Source organism: Polypterus senegalus, chromosome 2 (assembly GCF_016835505.1).
Source record: "Polypterus senegalus isolate Bchr_013 chromosome 2, ASM1683550v1, whole genome shotgun sequence".
NCBI classification, from domain to species: Eukaryota; Metazoa; Chordata; class Cladistia; order Polypteriformes; family Polypteridae; genus Polypterus; species Polypterus senegalus.
Genome location: NC_053155.1, coordinates 266,844,634 through 266,857,618, shown reverse-complemented (window position 1 = coordinate 266,857,618; position 12,985 = coordinate 266,844,634). Strand labels below are relative to the sequence as shown.

General features: G+C 37.3%; 1 protein-coding gene across 1 annotated transcript in view; it reads left to right on the top strand.

The window, feature by feature from the left end:
* The first annotated feature begins 271 nt into the window (after positions 1–271).
* The window catches only part of flt3 (fms related receptor tyrosine kinase 3), a 127,758-nt gene continuing 115,044 nt past the window's right edge, over positions 272–12,985 (top strand). Inside the window, exon 1 of the mRNA XM_039745500.1 lies at positions 272–354. Coding sequence (XP_039601434.1) covers positions 309–354 — 46 coding nt within the window. The 5' untranslated portion in view covers positions 272–308. The remainder of the gene's footprint in view (positions 355–12,985) is intronic.

Here is a 12,985-nt window from a genome sequence, read left to right as displayed (position 1 = left end):
ATCCTTCTCTCTTTAGTTGGTAAACAAAAAATAGACATACAGAATATATAATAATGTGTAGTTTCATCTGTCAACCCCGTAGTTAGAGCAGAATAAAGCGGGACCCCCGAATACAACACTGTACAACTAGTATTTGTGACTCCCTGATCTGAGCGATCCGGCAGAGCGCGTTGTTCAATCTTATTGGCTGCTTGATTTTGTTACAGGATACAGGCAGCCAATATAGAGGTTTTCTTTTTTCACCCATGTATCACTTGTAACTTGTGTTCTCAGCGTTGCACGATGATGGTTAAATAATTCATAACAACATGGAATTTAAAAAAGGAAATACTAGAAACTCAAAATATTTTCTTGGTAAGTGAAAAGGAAAATTTTTCTTTAATGCATTTTAAAAGCTCAGAGTAAACAAAATTGCAATAATTCTGCGGTTATGTTCGTTTTGATACATGCTATAACTGAATTGGCAGAAATAAAAGTGATTTTTAAAACTGTCAGTGTTTGGTAGGCATGATTGTTCACGGACTCTGTTTTGCACTTTTTCATTAACGTCTACCTTTTTTTTTGTTTTTTTTGTTAAACTTAAGCGTGTCTTCGTATAGCTACCCCGGACGTGCATTATTCAGTTATTGTTATGTATGGTTTGGTCTTAATAAGACTTACAAAACACAAGTGACTCTTTGTTGCTACTTGAAGTGCATCTACTTGTCACTTACTAATACTTAACAAAGCGTGCGCGTGTGGCACGCTGCAGTTTGTGGCTAAGAGATGCGCTAAAGTAAGCCTTTAAAGCCTCTATTGTAAAGGTAACCTGCCGCGCATTAAAAATAATAAATACAGACGTATTGCAAGAACCAGATATTGTTTCTGTTATACAAATTCTATAAAATTATATAAGCGCGATACCACCATATTCTTTCATCCATCCATTACGTAACCGATTTGTCGGCACCGTCGGAAACGGTACAAAACACTGAGCACACGATTACACGAGAATAGACCTAACCGATTACAGAAGGAAAAGCGAAATCCATACAGAAAGGGACAATAGTTCAAACAGTTAAGGACCTGACTAGGATCAGAGCCCGGACTTTGGAGGGCAAAGGCAGCAACGCAAACTCCAGTATTACTTCGAACAGTTTTTGTTTTTAAAAGACATAATAGAAAGGTATTTGCAAATGTGTTCGTTCCTCAGGGCACCCTGTTTCTAACTTTATTCATTTACAAAAACCGCAAGCTCGCACATTACACCCAAAATGTTGACAGGCTAACTGAAGGCGAGAAGTTGCCAGTCATTGCGATGTCATTCCAATACTAAGGAGTCTCTAGTAAATTAAGATCACCGGGCAGCGCTTAGGGTGCCCTTTCACTTGCGCTTGCGGCACAGCAAATTTCTTCACATAGTGGCGTGGTGCGAATGAACGTGTAACGGTGGTAACTGGTGCACAGCCCTGAATGGATATTAAAATTCACAATGCCTTCGTGGCAAAGTTTAATAACCCGTAAATATAAATCTTCTGAGATTACTAACACGTGAGAACACCCTACTAAAGACAGTCGTCGATTGCATGTGTCGCCCTAGAGTGTGAAGAACTGTGACACGTTACTTCATAAGGTTAAAGTACATAACAAACAAGGATAGTTTTGTCAAATATTTGCAATATTCGTTAAAAATCTAATTAAGTGAAGTGGCTTTATTGTCCTATCCATACACATGCAGCATTGCAACATACAGTTGCACAAAATAACGTTCCCCAGGAGCGCGTGCAACATATGCATAATCACAGGACAAATAAATAAAAAAAAAAATAGGTGGATCATTTGAAATAGTAATAAATAATAACAACAACTAATAAAAACCAACAGTAGTAGAAAGTGTAACAAATGTACTGCATATAAATAAACTGCTAGGGGCATCTAGGGGCACATCTGAGGGCAAGGGGCAGCTCAGAGTTTAGAGTCCAGACATTCAAGGAGTAGAAACTTATAAAACCTGGCAGCACTGGCATACTTTCTGACAAATGGAAGTGCGAGAAAGAGACCGTGGGAGGGGTGTTTAGTGGTCCTTCACAATACCAGGCTTTACAGATGCAACCCTTTATAAAGTGGCCTTTAACGGAGGGCAGATGGGTCCAAACATCTTTTCTGCTGTGCGCATTATATTCATTGTAGGAGCTTATGGTCAGACTCACTGCAGTTCCCAAACCAGACATTTTAAAATGTATGCTTCAGCTTGCATATTTAAAGTCTAAATGTTATCATTTGTAATAGAAATCTGTCAATTTTTACTCTCTGCTAGAGTTCCATAGATGACTAGATCCTCAGTAAAGGATCAAAAAACAAAAATAACACCGTATTCCTGATCACTGACCTTTAAATAGTCTAAAATGATACCCCGTGTTTAACATTTAAATATTGTCGATATTTATGGAGGACGTCACCCTAATGTATCTCATTTCACTACATTTGTCATTTTTGAACCTTCTGGGGATGGGTGTTAGAGAGCTAGGACCACCAGTAAAGAATCAAATATCAAAAATATGATATACATGATAGGCAACATACTATTAGCATAAAACAGCACACATACCACATGTTTTCAATGTTTTATGGAAAGGAGAAATTTTGACCCCTCACATCACATTAGGGGCCAATCCCCTGAGGTTGGTTGATGTACAGCTTCATGTTCTTCTGATCATTTTTGCTGAAGAGGGTGTAATTCCCTGGGCGGTGCTGCTGCCTCGCAGTAAGGATAGCAGGGTTCACTTCCTGGGTCCTCCCTGCGTGGAGTTTGCATGTTCTCCCCGTGTCTGTGTGAGATTCCGCCAGTGCTCCAGTTTCCTTCCACAGTCCAAAGACATGCAGGTTATGTGCATTGGCGATCCAAAATAGTGTGTGTGTGTGTGCCCTACGTTTGGCTGGCACTCTGCCCAGGGTTTGTTCCTGCCTTGCGCCCTGTATTGGCTGGGATTGGCTCCAGCAGACCCCCGTGACCCTGTGTTAGGATAGAGCGGGTTGGAAAATGACTACCTGACTGTAATTCCCTGCACAAAATATGTACCAGAAATGGCCTAAAATGAGGGTTAACAATGGGGGGAACACCAATAAACCTTATCTCATGCATAATTAGACATCAAAGTGAGTCAAACAGTATATCATATGTGGGGTTTTTTATCTTACCAGTTAGTTAGGAGGCATTAAAGAAAAAATGATTTTAAAGTGTGCATAAAAATTGTTAGAAACACAAAATTTAATTTTATTTACATTCAGGTTTCAGTGCCTTGTACAGGTATTGTCAGAAAATCAAAAGTTCCTTTAAACAAACAACTTTAACATTTAAATACAGTTGATATTTATGGAGGACATCACCACTAGGTATCTCATTTCACTACTGTTTATTAACAATCTATAACTTATTACTAAAGTTAAAGAGTTAAATAAATGAAATGTGTTCTCTGAATAGGTGGTTCCAGCATTGAGCCTGATGCTGCCGAGATCGGCTCCGCTCCCCATAGCACCTGCAGGTGTGTCGAACACCAGGCCTGGAGGGTCACAATGGCTGCAGGTTTTCATTCTAACCCTTTCCCTAATCAGTGACCAGTGTTCACCGCTAATTAACTTCTTTTCCCTTCATTTTAATAGCCCTGTTTTTAAGGGACAAATGACAACCAAAAAGAAAAGAGACGTGAAACAAGCCAACAGATGACCAGCTAAATGGGGGCTTCAGACTCCAACCAATTTCACTTCCATCAGTTTCTTAATGAGAAACCGATTCTTGCTGTTAATTAAACCCGTTATTTAATTCAAATGGCTTGTTGCTGCTCTCGTTCTGCCACAGTAGACATTTCCAAAACGGTTGATTTTCTGTTATTTCTAAAAACACCGGCAAAATGGTTTGGTGACCTGAGAGATCAACCTTACTGAGACCTCCGCCTTTCTTTATTTTCAGATACAGTGTAATGGGCACAAGCAAGATAGTCAAGTGGCGGATTGTTTGCGTCTCATTAATGTTTGGCTACTAATTAATTATAAAGAAACAACTAAAGGGTCTGAATCAAGTTAATAAAAACTAAGGCAAAAGAAGTTATTTAGCAACAAAAACTGGTCACTAATTAAGAAGATGATTAGCATGAAAGCCAGCAACCACTTTGGCCCTGCAGGACCAGAGTTTGACACCCCATTAAGAAGGTTCAATAACGGATCCTCTGATGGGCGGCATTCGTCCATCTGCCAGGAAATGCAAGAGTAGTAGCAAGAAATCCAGACATAACGTAGACAGAATGACACACGGTATAGATATTACGCTACTGGCATAAACGTGTAAAAATAATAATTACATTATGATAAGGTTCTTATAAAGGAAAGTTTAATTTTACCTTTTTAAAACGATATTTAAATGTGTTAGAGCATAAACATGTGAGATCTGTTAAACAGTTACTTTACTTCCTTTAATCTTTAATTAGATATTAACCACAAACGTTGATTAGAAAAACGGAAAGTCCACAATTCCACCATTTTTTAGAGGTTGCACGGGTCCATTATTAAAGACACTCTCCGCCGTGGGCCATGTAATCACTGCCACCCTTTCATTCAAGTGTTTGGAGGGGCAAAAAATACGAGAAATTGCTAACCGCCAGTAAATCAAGAAGAAGAAAAGGAAAAAAACAAGGAAAAAAATCCACTTCGACCTAAGCAAGAGATGTGAACTGCAGATAGACGAGATTAAAACCGACAAGATAAACATCGGAACAGTTTATTAGATGCTTGCTTTGTTTCTTAATTCGTTTTCATTTTGCTTAACTGAACATGTTCATTCTAGGTACGTGCCGAGCTCAGGATGCTCTTTTTTTACATTGGTCTTTCTTTGGATGTAAGTGTGTCAAAAGATAAGATTTTTTTTTCACTTTTGTTGGCTATTTTTAACTCTCTAGAAACTAGACCTTTGGTCTCCAACTCAGAGCGAAGCGGGAACACTTGTCATCATGCACACTTTCAGTGGTGGGTTGACTCAGAGAGCAGCAGACTGTGTGGCTCTGTGGTTTCCGAAGGTATTCAAACACCTGGAATTTTTGCACAAATTCTTATTTCATTTCCGCTAATAAATACATAGCCTGTCCGTTTTCATCTTTTTCTGCGTTTAGATGAAGCTCCAAAAAGACAGAAGCGTTGTGATATTTTGACAGACAGAGGGTGTCGGTTGGTTAAACACGCATGCGTAACTGAGATTGTCACAGAGCGCTCATTTCTTCAGCAGCGTCGCACCTGAACCTAGTCCTGGGCCCCCCTCTTGCTGCACGTCTTCTTACCAACCAATTTCTTCTTTTAGTATGACTCCTAACTTTTGCTTCCAAGTTTCAGTCTTTTTTTCTGTTAATCCAAAATTGACAACCTTGTTAGGGTAAATATTTGCTGAATGAAAATTATTGTGTGTTAGATGGGTAAGAATTCATCCTCTTTGCATTAAAAAAATGTTCTTTTATAATATTCTAGTTGATGAAGCCATTATTTACAGATAAGCACATACTGTAAAGTAGCAATGTTTCTGTCCTGCTCATAATTAATTGACAACATTTGAATACAATGAAGAGAGCAAACATCACAAAAAATAATTGAATATAAAATTACAAATCAGAATTAAACTTTTAAAAATTTGACAAAAATAGACATTTGGCAATTTCTTATAAATGTAAATCTCTCACTGCTGCACTTTTTTGAATATAAAATAAGAGAAGCATTAAAGGTCAGCTAATTAAATCATGAGGTGAAACTGAGGTTATATCTCTCCCTGATGATGTAAGTGCTTGTGTTTTTTTGACTTGTTTTTTAGTAAAACATTCTGTTACTGCATTTACATTGGTTGTAAAAAGTTAAAGGACGTTCAGCAGGGTTTTCTCATTTTTCAAATGAAACTGATTAAATTTTAGTTTCCTGATCTTATTTATTACGCCTTATAATTGTTGAGAACAGTCTTGGTTATTTAAGGTGCAGCTCTGCTAAAATCACACAGGTGGGAATGGTTCTGAAGTAGGTGCTCCTCTTTAACATTCATTGTCATGTACACCCTTGACAGTTCTTTGTTAATTACCACAATTAAGATGCTGTTAATTTCTGAATGTGCTTCTTTAAACTTGGAAGTGAAAGAACTTGCCAAAGAATACCCATACAGAGACACAGAATGATTAAATTGGGCGAAGGACACGTTTTTCTCTCTATCAGTCTTCTTTTTTTATATAAACCAAACTTTTCCACAACAGGGTCATAGATTCTGAAATCAGTGAGTGCAATTCAGGAACCAAGAATGGAGAGGCAGCTGTCCATCAAAGGACACTCGCACACACACAGGCCCATGCTAACTTGAATATCTCCCATTTCGATTATCTGGAGAAAGGTCACCTGGCTAGAAAGAGAACATGCTAACTGTACACAGAAACACTCCAACTTCATGCCAGTAATGTGTGGTGGTTATGCTTTATGCTGTGGTACGGTGCCATCCCTGGAAGACATGCATAATTTAAATTTCATAGTCATTTGTTATTGCATAATTTAATTCTACATTACCTATATTATTTCTAAAAAGCAAACATAATTCATTTACATTTTTTATATTCTTCAGTACAGGGCTGATTATTGCCTTACACCAGATGATACTAGTATAGGCTCCAGCTCCACATGATTCTAAAATTGAATGATCCAGGTTCACTTAATACGGAAAAAGGACATTATATGCAAGGGGAAAGAAACTAGCATTTAAGGCCTTAAAGCTGTACTATAAGGGCATCTACCTAAACCCAGGAAGAGTTCCAGGCAGGCAGGCTATTCAGTAAAACTGTCAATAAATTATACTGTAGTTCCCAATTGCCTCATCAATTGAAAAAAGTAAAAGAATGCAAGTCTTCCTGAAAATACTTCTGTACATACCTATTCACAACTATATGTTTCGCTAATATACATTATTTTTCAAATCACTCACTTTTACTATTAGCAGTGAGAGATCTGTATTTTGTCATTTTAATTCTTCTTGCACCTTTCAATAGTGTTATTTTTAACCTATTACGGGCAGCCCAGAGCTTGTTCTATGCACTGTTTCATTCACAGAAAGTACCTGCCAAAGCCTTTACTTCCTTAGACATCAGAGAAAAGCCCAGATGTTTCTGTCTCCACTCGTCCACTTGTAGAGGTGAATAATGGAGACTGTCACCACTTGTAGCATTCAATTCTGGGACAGCAACTGCACTGCTCAGGACTGCAGTGCAATCAATACACAGGGTGGTAAAGTCAGCAAACGGTTTCCTTCTGTTCAGGATACAAGTAACACACTGTGCCTTTGAAAAGACCTCTGCTATTCTTCACAATCACTTTCTTCCACCTCTATTATGGTAAACAGTACTGAACTATTAGCACTCACACTAGTAGATACAGAGAAAGGTTTGATCTGCAGGTTATAGGGTTACTCAGCAGCTGCTCAGACAAATGCATGACTATTTGTTCTATATACTATTCATGTAATGTACAGTATATATACTGTACTAGCTGTCCCTCATGCCTCTGCCCATGTAGTAGTGAAACGAGACAAACTTTAAAAATCAATAAATAAAAGGTATTGCTAGCTAAGCGGAGGCAAGGTACGCTCCCAAGTGCAGAGATCGACTGACTCTCCACTCCTGACGTCACGCTTCCCCTTCCCCTCGGCCCACAGCCTCTGTCTCTAATTAGCATGAATATATCACTCCTGCAAGTAAACTACAATTCTTACCGTGAGGAGAGAAGTCACAAAATCAATCGGAATGTTCAAGCAAATTCTAGAAAAAACCTAATCTAAATCCATTACGTAGTTCTTTCGTGAAAAGCATACATACAGTCAGACAGACAGACGTTGGATTTTATATATATAAAGAGAGATGTTATATTCAATGTATGTTGTCATATTCATTGTGTTATTGTTTTAGGCACGTTAGTATAAAATGCAAAAGCAGCTATTGTTGTTGTCAGGCCTTTCTGTCTTTCAGTCCATATAAAACAATTCAGCACCTAGTAGACTAATTTCATTGAAATTTGTTATCCGTATTATTCAATGATATTTATCAGGAAAGTTACATTTTCATTGATAATCTTTATCATTTCATTTGAAAAGCTTTGGTGAATTTAAAATCATCTCCAAAATTGTGTAAATATATAAATATACAAGGGTAAACCAAAAAGTAAAGGCAATTTGGAAAATTATGTGGTAACCGCAATGGACAGAAGCTGACCCAATACAACACGTTCACAGTGGCTTATGGTAGTTTGAACATGAACAGCAATCTGCTGTTAGTCTAAGTTGAAGCCAAGGTAAAAAGAACACGATAGCTTCCCTGTGGAAGTGCACCATTGATGAACAACGCACTGTAGTGATATTTCTTTGGGCAGAGCAAGAGAAAACTTCTGAAATTCATCGAAGGATGTTGGCTCAGTATGAAAGTTAAAATAGTATGGTTTAAAGAAAAGTTTATGAATGGTTAGAAAGGTTTAAAACAGGAAGAACAAGTATAACTGTCGAAGCTCGATCTGGTCGAACATCAACATCATGCACACAAGTGCACATTGACATGACAAATGACTTCAGTAGAGAAGACTGACAGATTACGTTGTCTGCTGTTGCTACACATTTTAATATCGGTTCTTAACTCTTAAAAATAAAGGTGCCAGAGTTGTCATTCACCAGCAAAAGAACCATCCACATGAATGTTCCAGAAGGAACCTTTATTTATTTAGATCTGTAACAGGCTCTATACATTAAATACCAATTAATAGATGGTGACAGATTTGTGAAATACCAATCGGTCATGATATTAAAAGGATTTGTGCTCCATACAATAACACAGGCTAAGTTCAGGTTTTCTTAATCTGTTAGGGTCTTGCTAGGTAGTCTACCATACACTGAAGATTTCAGTGTTCAGTGTAAGATGTTTCTCAAAGCACAAAAAAACAACTTCATGTGCAAAGGACCCTTCCCACAACAAAATGGTGCTTTGCCAGGTAATACAGTAGTTCTACAAAGAATCACACAATCCAGTAAAAAACCATCGGGTGCCATTAAAGAACCATCATTTTTAAGAGTGTTTATCTGCACATGCCATATTACATAATGACTCTGAGTACCATAAAGATGGGTATACAAACAGTTTACTGATCTGCATGTGCCAACAGGTTTCACTCCTTCTGCCCAAAGAAATCTCCCTATGGCACATTGTTCAACAATGGTGTATTCCCAGAGCGGAGAGTCTATGGTCATTTGACCTTGGTTTGAACTTCCTAATCAGCAGATCCCTGCTCTGTGTATGTTCAGACTACCCATCTCGAACATGCTGTATTACAACATTGCAACAGCTTATATCCCTTATGGTTACAGCGTAATTTCAAATTCCCTTTACTTTTTGATTTACCCTAATATGTATATATATATATATATATATATATATATATATATATATATATATATATATATATATATATAAAATGGGTAGGGGCCCCGAACTCCAGACAGTACCTTTCAAAATGAAAAAGATCCACTATTACAACCACAGATAATATACTGTTTCTTTCCCTCCTTCCACTCCTTGAGGCAAATGTTGCCTTCTCCCTCCCAACTTTGACTTACCTGGATGAGGTCGAGTGGCTTCTTTTATCTTGGACCCAGGAGTACTTGTGGTACAAGGGTAGAACCCATTGGAAGTACTTCCAGGCCAAATGGAAACTCCAAAGAGTAGGGATATTGAATCTTTGCAGCACCCATTGAACCTGACAAAGATTCCTCATGGGACTACGGTTCCCAGCATGACTTGGGGGTGCCTGTACAGGCATTGTCACCCAGGGATGCTGTCAGGGAGCATATAGTCCTGATTATAAATAATTCATGAATTCTATTGTGTCAGCATTTTTGATTTGGTTTTGTTCATGGGCAAAGCCATTTATTGTACTTTTCTTGCAAGCGTGGCCTTATTGTTTATGGTTACCATGATGATTACCAGTTATATTACTGCAGATGATGCAATTCTTGACATCATCACACTGTGACTATTTATGATGGTGACACACTGCAGCTGGTATAAGACCTTTGGGATAACTCTGTATAAAACAATTTCTCAGACTACCTGCAGCCTCACAAGATTTGAAAATCAAAAGCAGCTCCCAATCTCCTATCTTATTAGTCTGATGGCTTTTTAAGAACAGCAGAAGTATTGCTGCTTCAGAATCTCTTCCAGGCTATTGATATAGTGATATTACTCACAAAGTTCTTGTCTTTCATGTTTTACAATATAACGGTTCAGTCAGACAATCAGTAGCAGTACTAAGCATCATCTCATTCCTTTGTAATGGTGTGTACACAAGCTTAAAAACACAATTTCTGTTTGTTCCTTATTCTTGCACAGCTTTGTTTTTTAAGTCATAGACTACAAGTCAGCGTCTCAAATGCAGTACAAGTATGGAAGGACAGAATAGAAGCCGCTAAACATATTGCAACCTTTCATCATTCAGTGTTGTTTACCTGGCTATCAGTTCTGTTTGCTTTAATTAATATTATTAGGATACAATGAAGGCTGCAAACTGCAAAAAAAAAAAAAAAAAATAGGACAACAATAAAAGAGAGGTAAGCGTTTAAAGCAAAAGTAGAATTATTTCTAAATGTCTTGTAAATGTAATAATCATACTGTTGTGCTATTCTAAAGGCGGAATAAGAGAAGGGAAAAAAGACCATATAAATAAATGAGATCAATTATTATCAGTAATTGTGAATTTGGTTGGAATAAAAACCTGCAGTCACAGTGGATCCTGAGTTTGAGAACCACTGGATATGATTATTTATTTATAAACGCATATTTAAAATAACAGAAGTTGTGCCAAAGTGGCTTACAAATAGCATTAAAATAAACACAATACAAACAATCATACAAAAGCATATTAATAAAACAACCAATTAAAACCATACCCCACAAACCCATTATACATAGTGAAAGGCAGAAGAAAATGAATACGTCTTCAGCCAAGATTTAAAAACCTCGATAGGGGATGAAGACCTGATGTGGAAAGGCAGGTCATTCCAAAACCTAGGAGCAACAACTGAGAAAGTTCTGTCTCTCCTAGACTTCAGCCGAGATCTTGGAACTACAAGGAGTAGTTGTCCAGATGACCTCAATGCTCTTGGTGCCTCATAGGGGTGAAGAAGGTCACAGATTTATTTTGGAGCAAGACCATGCAAGTAAAAGTTTGAAGGAGAATCACAATCTATATAAGATCAAATCAGGGGCAGAATGTTTGGCTATGATCTTAAAGTGACGTGATAAACAAGAATCCATACCATGGGTTCCTCTTTTCCTGTCTAGTTACTCCTTCTATTTCAAACAACTGCAGTTCCTTGTAAGTTAATGTTTTGCAGCCAGACCTCTCTTCTCAATCTGCTTCTGCCATGTGCACCTGTATGTTACTTGATTGATTTAAGTGTAAGGTTAAACTTACAGGAGCATTTTGAAATAAAACCAGATCAATGCTGGGATACACTGCTAGTGTTCTTAAAATACTGCTGTATGCCAATATCCTGCAATCTTCTTTCCTCCACAACCAAATTCAAGTCCAATTTGTTACGTATAATAATATACAGAGTCTAGAGAGTTGTACTAGTGTTTCCATCATTTAACACAAGACATAGTATGCAGAATTAAAAAAACAGCAAAGGTGAAGGAAACTATCTTAAAAGTCATCTAGTTAAAGCATTGGACTGTAAACCCCAAAGTTGCTGGTTCAGTTTTTGATTGGAGACATTTTAAAAGTATAATTCTTAAGAGTTAGGGCTATAGATTTAATGTTTGTTGCTGCTTCCACACAATTTCAGACTTCTGGGATCAATACTAGTCTAGAAGCTGCCTGTGAAAAGATTTCCTCTAGGTATTCTGGTTTTCTTCCCCAAAGATGTGCATGTTGTTATCCCTAAACTAACTGAGAGTGAGTGAGGTTCATACAATGACGCCTCCTGGCACCTCCTTGTGGTGAAAACTACAGAGTTACTCACCAGCTCTTTGTAAAAAAATCTTCATTTTGATATCCAAAAAATGTATGTATTTATGGTGCCATTGTGCATTGGTTTTGCCATGACCTATGCTATTTTGTGTCGTGCCCTGTGTGGCCGTGGCCTTGTTGTTTAAGGTTGACATGCCCATTGCTCATCACATAACACAACGATTATGAGCATTTAAGATGTTGGCACCCAGCAGCTCATAATTTGAACACTGGATACAAGAAACAAAGAACATTGGCAAAAATTAGGAGAAATAATTCTAGTTAGAATAATGACCACTGGCAATGATACTTGATGATGGATTTTGTTTTTGTGTTTTCAGTCTGATGATCAGTTTTTGGCTTTCCTTTTTCCGTTAACAAGCTGTAACCCTGTTTTCAAGTACAAATTTTGTCATTTCCTTTGAATCCATTCCCCGGTCTTAAACTTTGAAAACATTAATAATTCTTCACTCTCCAAATGCCAACTTTTATTAAACCCACAACCCTAAATTGTATAAGCATGTTAAGATGAAGAGATACAGTAAGTGGTTGTTTTCTGAGTACATATGTGCTGTTAATGTACTGTACTTTAGCAGATACCTGTTATCTAACAACCAATTTTGACTTAACAGGAATCACATAATCTGAAGTCTGTTTTACAATGGTCTTGCATTAGTTGTAATTTATTAATGACACATTCACAATTAATATGTTGCAGTGTATTAGTCAATGTGAGGGCAGTTTTTAGGGAGCAATAAAGACAGATGAAATGCTATTGTAAAAATGACCTGAAATAATTTAATTAGCAGGCTCATATAATCATAATCTTATATTAATTAATGAGAGAAAATTAGTATAATATGTATTTACTGGGGCAAATCTAAATATATTTTAATACTAATAACAATCTTCTACTAGTGATAGATAGTTATTGCTATAGAAAAGATAAATGCACAGT